We start from the raw sequence: 13,459 nt of genomic DNA, 5'->3' as shown, positions 1-13,459 counted from the left end.
ACGTGTACCTATGATAAAAATTACAGGCCTCTCTCATCTTTTTAAGTGGGAGAACTTGCACAATTGGTGGCTGACTAAATACTTTTTCCCCCCACTGTACATAGCAAACACACTGAAACAGACATAACATAAAACACACACAAAGACACACACAGTCAGTTATACTCATACACCAAACACAGAATACAGTCTGATTGCCAGCATGTGGGAGAATAAACAAAAAAATGAAAGAGGTAAGAGCATAGGAACATAAATACCATGACTAGAGATACGGAGATAACAAGAAACTAAACACAGCTATTTCTGTGGCTAGGGACCTCTGTGATGTTCGACTTTAGAGCACAAAGGGAACTTGACAGTGAAGCCTTTTAATTACGAAGATACAAACCCTGTGGTTACAGAAATAGATGTAGCCTACAGTACACAGTGGCCCTAGAGATGTGTGTAGCTGCGGCTTTGAGGAATATGAATATAGAAGTTGGGCGCAGCATGTCGTAAATCACTTTGATTGTACTATGTTTTTCAGCTCGTCCAGTGATGGTGACTTGGGATATGAACGTTGGGGAACCTGGGGGTAAAGTGGCAGCACAAGGTTAAAATGCTTCACTATAACTCATCGATGAAGTGAGACGCCGCCTAAAGTCCCTGACTCAGGAGAAAGGAAGAAGGAGGAAGAGAGGGAAAGATATGGATGGAAGAAGCGTGAGGAGGAGTGAAATGGTCCCAATCCATACGCTCCTTAATGTAACAGCATCATTCAGACTAACTGCTTCAGACGATGATTATTTATGGTGAGTAATGACTAGGATGATGATGGTGCCTATACTAAATGGACGGGCTGACTGACATTTATGGGCATATATTTTGCCCATTACTCATTGAACAGATGTAGCTCTCCAAGAACCCCCTTTTACATGAATGTACAGATGCTACCATATTGTAGAATCATAATATGTGTTAACATACACAAACAGTATGCACTATGCATCTATAGCACCACAGTGAGTGAGTCAACCTAATGCACATTGGAACATTGTGATGGATGTAGAGGGCAAAGAGGGAAAAGCTCAGCCTAAACCTTTTAGACACTTTCATAAATGAGCCACGTACTGTAGTCCACGATATTTGTGTTTCGAGAATAAACACTATTTCTGTTTGGCAAAGGAAAATAGCATTTCCTCATGAATACCAACAAAGCCCACTACTTTGTCATCTTCCTCCCTCCTCCTCCTCCTCCTCCTCTTCCTGTTTTCTTGAGGAGAAGAGGAGAGTGAATGGAGACACTTAGGGTTGAATCACATCCCTCCTCCCCCAGGCTGAGACGGACCTACAGAACTAATCCACTCCACTCAGTCCACACAGTAATTAAAGCACTACCAGAGGGCTTCTAACCATGGAGGCTGCAGCTGAGAGAGGTCAGGGTTAACACACTGGCACATTCACGCAGGTAGGTAGGAGGAAGACAAGAAGAAAAGCATGCAGATGTAATTTATTTTTCATATTTCACCTCAAAGCTTGAGAGTATACTCAAGCCATGCAAATAAGTATCTCTGAAAGACCACTGCTATAAAAGGTGAAAGTGAGCGTAAGACATAATCCAAATGGTTTTTTCAAGAGGTATCTCAAGCACAAGGCTCTCATGATACACATTTCACCTTGTATTATGCTGGGTTATGATGGTAGACTTCTAAACTCAGCAAAAAATGAAACTTCCTCTCACTGTCAACTGCGTTTATTTTCAGCAAACTTAACATGTGTAAATATTTGTATGAACATAACAAGATTCAACAACTGTGACATAAAATGAACAAGTTACATAGACATGTGACTAACATAAATTGAATAATGTGTCCCTGAACAAAGGGGGGGTCAAAATCAAAAGTAACAGTCAGTATCTGGTGTGTCCACCAGCTGCATTAAGTACTGCAGTGCGTCTCCTCCTCATGGATTGCACCAGATTTGTTACCCCACTCTTCCACCAAGGCACCTGCAAGTTCCCAGACATTTCTGGGGGGAATGGCCCTAGCCCTCACCCTCTGATCCAACAGGTCCCAGATGTGCTCAATGGGATTGAGATCAGGGCTCTTCGCTGGCCATGGCAGAACACTGACATTCCTGTCTTGCAGGAAATCACGCACAGAACGAGCAGTATGGCTGGTGGCATTGTCATGCTGGAGGGTCATGTCAGGATGAGCCTGCAGGAAGGGAACCACATGAGGGAGGAGGATGTCTTCCCTGTAACGCACAGCGTTAAGATTGCCTGCAATGACAACAAGCTCAGTCCGATGATGCTGTGACACACCGCCCCAGACCATGACGGACCCTCCACTTCCAAATCGATCCCGCTCCAGAGTACAGGCCTCGGTGTAATGCTCATTCCTTCGATGATAAACGCGAATCCGACCATCACCCCTGGTGAGACAAAACTGCGACTCGTCAGTGAAGAGCACTTTTTGCCAGTCCTGTCTGGTCCAGCGGCTGTGGGTTTGTGCCCATAGGCGACGTTGTTGCCGGTGATGTCTGCCTTACAACAGGCTTACAAGCCCTCAGTCCAGCCTCTCTCAGCCTATTGCGGACAGTCTGAGCACTGATGGAGTGATTGTGCGTTCCTGGTGTAACTCGAGCAGTTGTTGTTGCCATCCTGTACCTGTCCCGCAGGTGTGATGTTCGGATGTACCGAACCTGTGCAGGTGTTGTTACACGTGGTCTGTCACTGCGATCAGCTGTCCGTCTCCCTGTAGCGCTGTCTTAGGCGTCTCACAGTACGGACATTGCAATTTATTGCCCTGGCCACATCTGCTGTCCTCATGCCTCCTTGCAGCATGCCTAAGGCACGTTCACGCAGATGAGCAGGGACCCTGGGCATCTTTCTTTTGGTATTTTTCAGAGTCAGTAGAAAGGCCTCTTTAGTGTCCTAAGTTTTCATAACTGTGACCTTAATTGCCTACCGTCTGTAAGCTGTTAGTGTCTTAACGACCGTTCCACAGGTGCATGTTCATTAATTGCTTATGGTTCATTGAACAAGGATGGGAAACAGTGTTTAAACCCTTTACAATGAAGATCTGTGACGTTATTTTGATTTTTACGAATTATATTTGAAAGACAGGGTCCTGAAAAAGGGACGTTGCTGAGTTTAGTACTACTTAATGTGTTGCTCCTATTAATACTTAAAATCATAATCCGCTTAATAACCTAACAAATCTAACTGTAGGAAAGATCCAACTAAATAAGATAACAAGTGAATGAATTGTCTAAAGCCAGCTAAACCTCACTTGAACACAGAAGCCTGATTTGTATTCAGATGCATGTAAATCCTGGGGCTTAGGGGAGGTGGAAAACCATGGTAATTACCTTGTTGATATCGGGTCACACAGACGGTTAAGAGGTGAAACTGAGGTTTCCTACCAGGAAAATCAGTTCTTTCTGTAACACAACAAAAGATAGCTCCCTTATCAGGGTCTCAAATCATTAGAGAGCACGAAAATGTAAAGCACTAAAGCATATTGATTAAGAGGGTGGCAGATTTAAGAAAATATATTGATTAACGATGCAAATTGCATTCATTGAACTTAAATGGCTCTCTCTGGAAGAGACCAGGGGTTACATGGGGATTATATGGCTGGGTGCAACTATCCCTGACATTGGTTGCTTTTCCAAAGCCATTTCAATAGAAATTCTGACTCTATGCTGTATCGTACACTAAAGCAGTGAACTTCAACCACATCTGTCCACCCAAATGAATCTCCTGGATAATTTTGAGAAAAACATATCATGTGCCCTTTTGCTCCCTTTCCTTTTCCTTACTTGTCTGTGCTTTGAATGATTGGCTGCTTCTAGCTCTAGAAGATCCCATCTAACGTCTGATAATATCATGATTACCTCATTCTGAAGGTCAGACTTTGGGACACATTTGGCTCATCTCCTATTTTTATATACATGTAGATCTATTTTATAACCTTCCCCGGTCGACTACTGAGGCACAGGGCTTGGAAATGCATTGCAGCAGGAGTCCATGATAAAACAAAGCAACACGTTTTTTCTCTTCAGCTATGGCTCCTGCTGAGCTAGCTATATGAATGTAGGGTAGTTGGGTCGAAACATACCCTTAACTCTAATATGCTTGTAAGTGATGGAAAAACCCCAGACAATAAGGGTTGTAAAGGGAGGATATATTACTTGAAGCTTTTGACGTTTACCAGTAAGCTATGAGCATTTTGGTATCTTTCAAGAATTTTATGTAATCTTTCACAAAACATCAAGTGGCCCCTTTGGGTACTTCAGATTATCACAGGTGTCTGTAATTACACTATATAAAGTGCCTAGCAAAAGTAATCATCCCCCTTGGCGTTTTTCCTATTTTGTTGCATTACAACCTGTAATTTAAATGGATTTTTATTTGGATTTCATGTAATGGACATACACAAAATAGTCCAAATTGGTGAAGTAAAATGAAAAAAATAACTTGTTTCAAAAAATTCGAAAGAATTAATAACGGAAAAGTGGTGCGTGCGTATGTATTCAACCCCTTTGCTATGAAGCCCCTAAATAAGATCTGGTGCAACCAATTACCTTCAGAAGTCACATAATTAGTTAAAGTCCACCTGTGTGCAATCTAAGTGTCACATGATCTCAGTATATATACACCTGCTCTGAAATGCCCCAGAGTCTGCAACACCACTGAGCAAGGGGCTCCACCAAACAAGCGGCACCATGAAGACCAAGGAGCTCTCCAAACAGGTCAGGGACAAAGTTGTGGAGAAGTACAGATCAGGGTTGGGTTATAAAAAAATATCAGAAACTTTGAACATCCCACGGAGCACCATTAAATCCATTATTAAAAAAATGGAAAGAATATGGCACCACAACAAACCTGCCAAGAGAGGGTCGCCCACCAAAACTCACGGACCAGGCAAGGAGGGCATTTATCAGAGAGGCAACAAAGAGACCAAAGATAACCCTGAAGGAGCTGTAAAGCTCCACAGCGGAGATTGTAGTATCTGTCCATAGGACCACTTCAAAGCCATACACTCCACAGAGCTGGGCTTTACAGAAGAGTGGCCAGAAAAAAGCCATTGCTTAAAGAAAATAATAAGCAAATATGTTTGGTGTTCGCCAAAAGGCATGTGGGAGACTCCCCAAACATATGGAAGAAGGTAATCTGGTCAGATGAGACTAAAATTGAGCTTTTTGGCTATCAAGGAAAACGCTATGTCTGGCGCAAACCCAACACCTCTCATCACCCCGAGAACACCACCCCCATAGTGAAGCAAGGTGGTCGAAGCATCATGCTGTGGGGATGTTTTTCATTGGCAGGGACTGGGAAACTGGTCAGAATTGAAGGAATGATGGATGGCGCTAACTATAGGGAAATTCTTGAGGGAAACCTGTTTCAGTCTTCCAGAGATTTGAGACTGGGACGGAGGTTCACCTTCCAGCAGGACAATGACCCTAAGCATACTGCTAACGCAACACTCGAGTGGTTTAAGGGGAAACATTTAAATGTCTTGGAATGGCCTTGTCAAATCTCAGACCTCAATCCAATTGAGAATCTGTGGTATGACTTAAAGATTGCTGTACACCAGCGTAACCCATTCAACTTGAAGGAGCTGGAGCAGTTTTGCCTTGAAGAATGGGCACAAATCCCAGTGGCTAGATATGCCAAGCTTATAGAGACATACCCAAAGAGACTTGCAGCTGTAATTGCTGCAAAAGGTGTCTCTACAAAGTATTGACTTTGGGGGGGTTAATAGTTATGCACGCTCAAGTTTTCAGTTTTTTTGTCTTATTTCTATTTCATTCTTAAATGGAAGAAGTTTGGAACCACCAAGACTCTTCCTACAGCTGGCTGCCCGGCCAAATTGAGCAATCGGGGGAGAAGGGCCTTGGTCAGGGAGGTGACCCCAGAACCCGATGGTCACTCTGACAAAGCTCCAGAGTTCCTCTTTGTAGATGGGAGAACCTTCAAGAAGGACAACCATCTCAGCAGCACTCCACCAATCAGGCCTTTATGGTAGAGTGGCCAGACGGAAGCCACTCCTCAGAAAAAGGCGCATGACAGCCCGCTTGGAATTTGCTAAAAGGCACCTAAAGGACTCTCAGACCATGAGAAACAGGGTTCTCTGGTCTGATGAAAATTTGATTTAATCATTTGTCTTGAATGCCAAGCATCACATCTGGAGGAAACCTGGCACCATCCCTACGGTGAAGCAGGGTGGTGGCAGCATCATGCTGTGGGGATGTTTTTCAGCGGCAGGGACTGGGAAACTAGTCAGGATCGAGGGAAAGATGAACGGAGCAAAGTACAGGGAGATCCTTGATGAAAACCTGCTCCAGAGCGCTCAGGTCCTCAGACTGGGGCGAAGGTTCACCTTCCAACAGGACAATGAACCTAAGCACACAGCCAAGACAAAGCAGGAGTGGCTTCAGGACAAGTCTCTGAATGGCCTTGAGTGGCCCAGCCAGAGCCCGGACTTGAACCCGATCGAACATCTCTGGAGAGACCTGAAAATAGCTGTACAGCGACGCTCCCCATCCAATCTGACAGAGAAGAATGGGAGAAACTCCCCAAATACAGGTGTGCCAAGCTTGTAGCGTCATACCCAAGAACTCAAGGCTGTAATCGCTGCTTTTTAAATAGAAAATAGAATGCCAAAGCTGCAAAACATTATCCTAAATATAAACCATCAACTTAGTGAATACAATTGGTGTTTAATATGAGGGTTTGAACATGAAATATCATTTTTATAATTTTTCACACACTTTTATTTATTTTACCATGTCAATATATATTTATTGTCAATGTTTTGGCTTCAAACTGGTGGCAGTTGTGAAAAAAGTCAATAGTTGGAAGAGTTGCAGAGTTCATTGAAAATAATACCATTGTTGATTAGATGCTTTTTTTCATTAATTAGGCTATTTTCTCTTGAACCATAAGGTCTATCTACTAGAAACTCATGGACAATATGGACCCAGATATAAAAATATATATATACTATATATATATATATATATATATATATATATATATATATATATATATATATATATATATATATATATATAGGGCCCCGTGTAGCTCAGTTGGTAGAGCATGGCGCTTGCAACGCCAGGGTTGTGGGTTCGTTTCCCACGGGGGGCCAGTATGAAAAATGTATGCACTCACTAACTGTAAGTCGCTCTGGGTAAGAGCGTCTGCTAAATGTCAATGTGAATACACAAGTTCAAGTATAAATTTGCCAATGTTACGATAGATTGCCATATATTCTCTGTTAATTACCTAAATTAGTTTGGTAAATTACTGGTAACTTTGCAACCCTACAGAGAATAGAGGCTTCTGTATTTTAGAGCAACTACTACCTGCTTAACTGAACCATTGATGCATGTTTTTTTTGTTTTTTTTTATCTACTGAGAAAAATGTTGGCAGTCGCACACAGATTAATTTTGAATCTATCATTTTATCATTCATACACTACAGAGGGGTGACAGTTTCCATATATGACTATGCTGATTCGCAAGAAGAACCCCACTAGTCACTGTAACAATACCAGGAGAGGTTTTGGTATATAGTTCTCGTGACAACATCCACTATTTCTGCTGAAAGTTAGCTGTCCTTCCAACAGCTCTTTGCAGTACCTCAACCACCATAGCAGGGACGACCAACATTATATGGAAAGCATTGTACTGTAACGTATGTATCTTGGGTGGCTGGGGTAATGGAATGGACTAGCAGTGGATGTCATGTTCTAGGGACTTTGAGGGATATAGGGCCATACCTCGTGTTGTGTGTGAAGGGAAGAGGAGATAAAGAGAAACGATGTAGCTCATCTTCACTACCTGTATTCTATCAGCTCACCACAGACTCTATGTCCTGTGTGGAGAGATGAAAGGCTCTACGGAGGACAACAGAGACAGTGAGTCAGAGGGAAAATGGCATCCTGCTTATCAAATGCCTGAAATCGTAATCCCTTTCCCTGGGTTTGGACATACTTATGAGAGCAGCGCTTCCTGACTTGGAGAGAAGCTAGGCGAGGTGTCTGAGGTTCTGTCGAGCAGAGCAGACACCAGACAGGCTGTTTTAACCATGATATTACTTTATTTGTCAGATAACTTAAAATGTTGTCTGATTGGGATCACATGTCATTTCACACAAGCCACTTCTAAAGTTGTGGGTTGACAGTAAAATGCTGATAGTTGAAGGCATCTGGTTAATGGTAAATGTAATATAAACACATCTTCCCTAACTCCCAATAATATGAATGAGTTGTAATACTGATATTGTCTATCGACATCTAACAAAGAGTAAATGCAGGAAAAGTAGTCAAACCACCTGTTTATCAAATGCCGGAACCGCAAAGAGCAAATAGCACATATTGAAAGAAAATGAGGGGAGTGAAAAGAAAAAGAAAGAAAGGAGGAAAGGTAGAGGTAACACACATAAGAAACAAAGGGAGGGATTGAATCCCATGTTTCTCATCAGATAGGGCAGTGAGGGTTCAGATTCCTTGAAGATACAAAGAAAGAATGCATCAAGTTTAGACATCAAAACAAGTCCATTCTGTTTGAAAGGGGATAGAAGTATGTGCTGCAGTTCACAAAGCAAAAGCTTCAATGAAAGATGCACTTGTCCATATAACTGACACTTCACTTGTGGTGCTGTCACCCTGAAGACCAAGATGGCATTGTATTATTTCCCTCCTGAACCTCAATGCAGTATACTTTTATTAGGTGCCTGGATTCCATTACTTTAGAGAGAATCAAAAGCATCCCAAAGCAACATTGCTATTCAGTTTAAAGTTACATTGTACCTTTGATTGACACATTGAGCCATAGAGCCATAACAGAAAACAAAAATATGCACTCAACCAACTCCACCATGGTTCTGTTGTTGCCCTTCTCACCTCTGCAGTGGTAGATGGTGAGGGGCGAGGGATGAAACTCATCACAGATGTTTTTTTGAATACGTTCTGACAGTGACTTTAAGGGCCACTACTCTGAAGAAACTGCAGTTCAAATCAATTTATTTTGTGCTCCCTGCCTACGTACCTAGGTGTCTGTTCTGGCTCTTAGACCGAGGTGATGGTTTACACTGTGATGTGCAATCACCGGAATATCCCTTTTCATGGCCTATCTGGCCACAGCAGGGATCTGGATGGAATGAGCGCTATGCCTCTCTAGGCTCACTGCCATACAAAGACAATCAGCTCCATTGAAGCATGTGTTAATTCACTCTGTTACACTTAGGTCAGCCAATAAATGTATGTGACGATTAACAATAAAGGTATTTTGTGTTACCATAAACCAATAAAGGCCTGTTTAACCTATATGGATATGTATGGAAGGAGGACCTGTGACTGGATAATCCCAGCTAGAACATTACTCGCTTCACTATATTGTTGGGAGAACATACTGATCACCTTTGCATCCATAAACATTTTTATCTCAACCAAACAGACGTGGGTGGACAAGCACCTACCCATTAAGGCCAGAGATGTGAAAAGGCACTGATGTGGGTGCTAACAAGATAAAAGTATAATTTGTGCCATTAGGCTATGGTCTAACATCCACCCACACTCCCTCCAAACAGTCAATATGACAAACACTGTCTAACAGCTCTTCCTCCCCACCACCTTAAAGACTGGATGAATGGTGTGGGATTAGAACATGGAAATGGCTGAGGTTTACTGTCCAGCGAACAGCATAGAAGCCAATGTCAGGCTGCACCTGGCTGTGATGCTGTGATGCTGGGATGCTGGGCCTATCGCTCAGTGTCTTCCTCTCACAGGGAGCACAGGCTGCAGTGCCTATATAGTTTCAATGGTCCAGCAACCGTACCACTGTAGCACCTCAGCCCCTCCCTCTTCTCTGCCTCACCATTAATTTCCTAGACGGTTCTGGGTTACATACTGTACACAGAATTGTTAGTATTCCTCATTTTTTCCCTGTTGCCTTGTGTTGTGGAGAAAACAAACCCTCAGTCAGGCCAGCCGCGGTACATTAATCATAGCAGGAGGACTTAAGCTCCTCCAGACGATATTCTTGAGTGGCCAGTAGGGAGGACAGCATGGCACAAAGATTGGTGTTCACAGAGCAACAGAGTGAGAGGATACAGAGGTAATATTGGTATCGAAGTAATGGATGCTGTATAATATAGACCAAATCAAAATGATCTAGCACTGGTGGTATATGATTTTTGTTGCTGGGTGCAGGCAGCAGTGTTTCTCTCTCAGAAACACACACACGCACCACACAAACACCAGGGCCCTCTATGTCGTACCTGTCCAAATGTATCAGATTCTGTCAACTTTGTTTTTGGCGTGGGTCACTGTGGACACCTCAGCCAATTTCCAGACAGGCAAGTCCCTTCAACCCCAAGCCTCCAGGCAAAGTATCTCCCTATTGACAGGATGTGCTGTCCTTGTCTGCCTCCTAAATAATGAAATAACCTCAGCAATAATTCAATTGCTTTTGTTTAAAGCAGGTGACATGTCCCAACAAACATTAAAACAAGAGCACTGTTTCCTCATAGAAAATAACGTTTCAATCAACAACAAAAAATTGCATGCAGAAAGGATAAGTGTCATGGGAGAGTGGGGCTCATCTTTCTGTAGTGTTGAGCCACTGTGAACAGTCATAGGGGATCCGGTGTGTTTTAGGAGTACCTTAACCCTGCCCTCATCCCTAAACTCTGCTGAGTTCATAAAGCTCTTACTGTACTACACCTAACCAAGATGTTTGGTCAAATGTACTATTCTAAGATGAATATGCAATGCATGCAAATAGAATGATCAATTATACAAGAATGATAAAAGAATCTGCCAGTGAGGTTTGTTTCCGCAATTGTATAAGTGACTTCAAGACAAACAGTAAAAATTATACGTTGCTGGAGAAGAACCTCACAATAAATGTGATGTGCTGAAAAGAAAGGGAGCGCATGAAAAGAGAATTGAATTCCTCTGAAAAATAGAGAGAATAAAAGGGAAAATGTAATACATTGAATACACAGAATAAAATAGAAGCTGTGAGCTTCCAGAAGCAAACACAGAGAGGAGATAGATGGGTGATTAAATGAGCCTGCTTTGGTAAGTCTGCTGCTTAAGTGATCCTTTATGAAAGGAGAAATGCAATGTTTTCAATGGGAAACCCTCTCTTATGTTGGCTTGAAAATGCAGTTCATGTGATAAGAAATAATATTTTTTTATATTTAGAAAGAGCCTATTACACACCTCTTATCAAATCAGACACAATTATCATGTAGATTCAAAACACAGAGTGTACATTCCATCCAACTTTAACTGCATCAACACATGGATGATTGTTCTGAGTGTTCCACCAGAGCTGCGTTGTTCTACCACAGAGTGTGCACTGACCTTCTTAAGTCATGATGGAATGCCACATACCATAATATATTCCAGTCAATAAATGAGATCCAGGGCCTCCACAGCCATAGTGCTTACCTTTGAGAATGCTCTGACCTCGCAGTAGATCCCTCGAGACAAACACAGTGTAGAAACTCTCGGAGAAGCCTGGTCTGCATGGGGGTATAGGTGGTTGACCTGCCTTGGTCCCCTGGGGAGAAAGAAAGACAGCCGATAAGCATTGGAAAATGGACTTGTGGCCAGATGGTCACAGGCTGATCTCGCAGGCTTTGAGACTGATATTGAACCTTCGACAGACAGACTAGAGACTGGTGTTGCTGATTTGCTTCAGTCCACCGCTTGCTGTTTAAATGGATGACAACATTTACAATGAAATGACAAACACCAGATACCAGTGGGTTCATTGGTCACCTTTTTAAAGTGTTGTATATGATCATGATAATGATGATGATGGGCAACAGAAATTGCATATTAGGTCATACTCATAGATCATGCTCAAAGTCTCAATACTGTATAGTAAAAAGAGACAATCTATTCAAAATGTCAAATTTGTTTATTCTACCACAGAAAGAAAGATGCTATCCAGGAGACAAATGAAATGTTTACTTCAGACATGAGTAGGCTATTTCAGAAAAACAACAACATTGGCCCTCAATTCAGATACGTTTTTACATTTCAATGAAATCAAATGATGAGATTTAGTGAATTGGATATTATATCGAGGCTATAACATGCTAGTAATAGGCTAGTGGTGATTTAATCAAAGGGAATATGACAGTCCATAAACGTGCATGAAGTTCGTAGCCTCCTATAGCCTATATGCTACTATATCATTTATGAAACCAAAGGCTTCAGCATCCTCTGCAATGCTATCTCACTAATAGGCTACTGCAGTTCAGTAGGCTAAAGTAAATGATTAGAAAAGGGACTCAAAATGAATAGTTGCTTGGTTTATCCAGGCACCTGTCATTCAACATGGATGTAGCTTTTTTTGTGACCAAACCCGAAATGAGTGGTGACTACAAAATCCTTTTGAAGTATCGGCTCTTTAAACGCAGCACGTTACTTTAGGGAAAAGTCGCTGACCACAATTCAGCACCACATGCACAGCGTTGCAAAGCTCGTGCATGCCTAACTGGCACAGCAGTGCAGTAGGTTACTTCCACCGTATTTCGAAAATAAATATATCTTACCCAAGATGTGCCCACAAGTAAGGTGCACGCCAGTATAACAACGGATACAAAATTCATCTTTGCCAGAGCGCTGTAAGATCAAGGGACAGCGATTTGTCCGACTCTCCTTCCTCGAATAAATTGTATTAATTCCCGGAGCTCTCTTCTTGGATGCAAAGTTCTGAGTGCAATAACAAGCAATGTGTAAGAAATTGTTCCGACTTGTCTAGCGCAAAACTGCCGCTGAGAGGAGAGCGAGAGAGCGATGCTGATGCTGCTCTGTACCAAGGAGCCAGCGCACTTATTGGATGCCAACGTCACTAGAACCCCTCCTACCGCACATAATGCACTGTAGGCTATTGTCACTGTAAAAGCTTGACCATTTTCTCATTTGCTGAATTATTACTTGATTCGTTTATAGGAAACTTCAAGCCTACATTTGTACATGGAGGAGATGTCCACGTACTGTGTAACAAAGAATAGAGTAGCATAAAAGTCTATATTATTTTTGAGCAATGGTCATTCTTACTTGAAACTGGCACACTTTGAGTGAAGCCATTGACCCTTATCCGTTCATGTGTCCATCACCACGTGGGAGTCTATTTCACACCACAGTTACCTCCTATTCTCATGATCTATAGTGAGATTTGCATTTTTTAAAAATAGTAGTGACGTTTAAATACCACTAGTACAAACCACTGCAGTACAGAATTGTGCATTAAAATAATCATACTCATAGTCTCTCAAAACAGTATGAGTCAGCATGAAGGTAAAGCTTGTCATTTGACCTTTTGCAATGTTTCTGAAATGTTTGGTTAAGAATGGGCTGGCCATAGAGATCAAATTCAATTACTAAGTATTCTAATTCCTAATTCTATGGGGCAGGCATATGAATATAGGCTACTGAATAT

At 42.1% G+C, this 13,459-nt stretch overlaps 1 protein-coding gene across 1 annotated transcript in view; it reads right to left on the bottom strand.

Annotated features, from left to right (window-relative positions):
• The window catches only part of LOC311137899 (cadherin-4-like), a gene marked incomplete at both ends in the record, with an annotated part of 368,521 nt that extends 355,895 nt beyond the window's left edge, over positions 1-12,626 (bottom strand). Inside the window, 2 exons of the mRNA XM_084172505.1 lie at positions 11,455-11,566; positions 12,570-12,626. Of these exons, the coding sequence (XP_084028631.1) occupies positions 11,455-11,566; positions 12,570-12,626 (169 nt within the window). The remainder of the gene's footprint in view (positions 1-11,454; positions 11,567-12,569) is intronic.
• Positions 12,627-13,459: the final 833 nt, after the last annotated feature.

Source organism: Coregonus lavaretus, assembly GCF_964263955.1.
Source record: "Coregonus lavaretus genome assembly, chromosome: 12".
In the NCBI taxonomy this organism is placed as follows: Eukaryota; Metazoa; Chordata; class Actinopteri; order Salmoniformes; family Salmonidae; genus Coregonus; species Coregonus lavaretus.
Note: the sequence above shows the minus strand (reverse complement) of the source record. Positions and strands in the feature narration are given on the sequence as shown.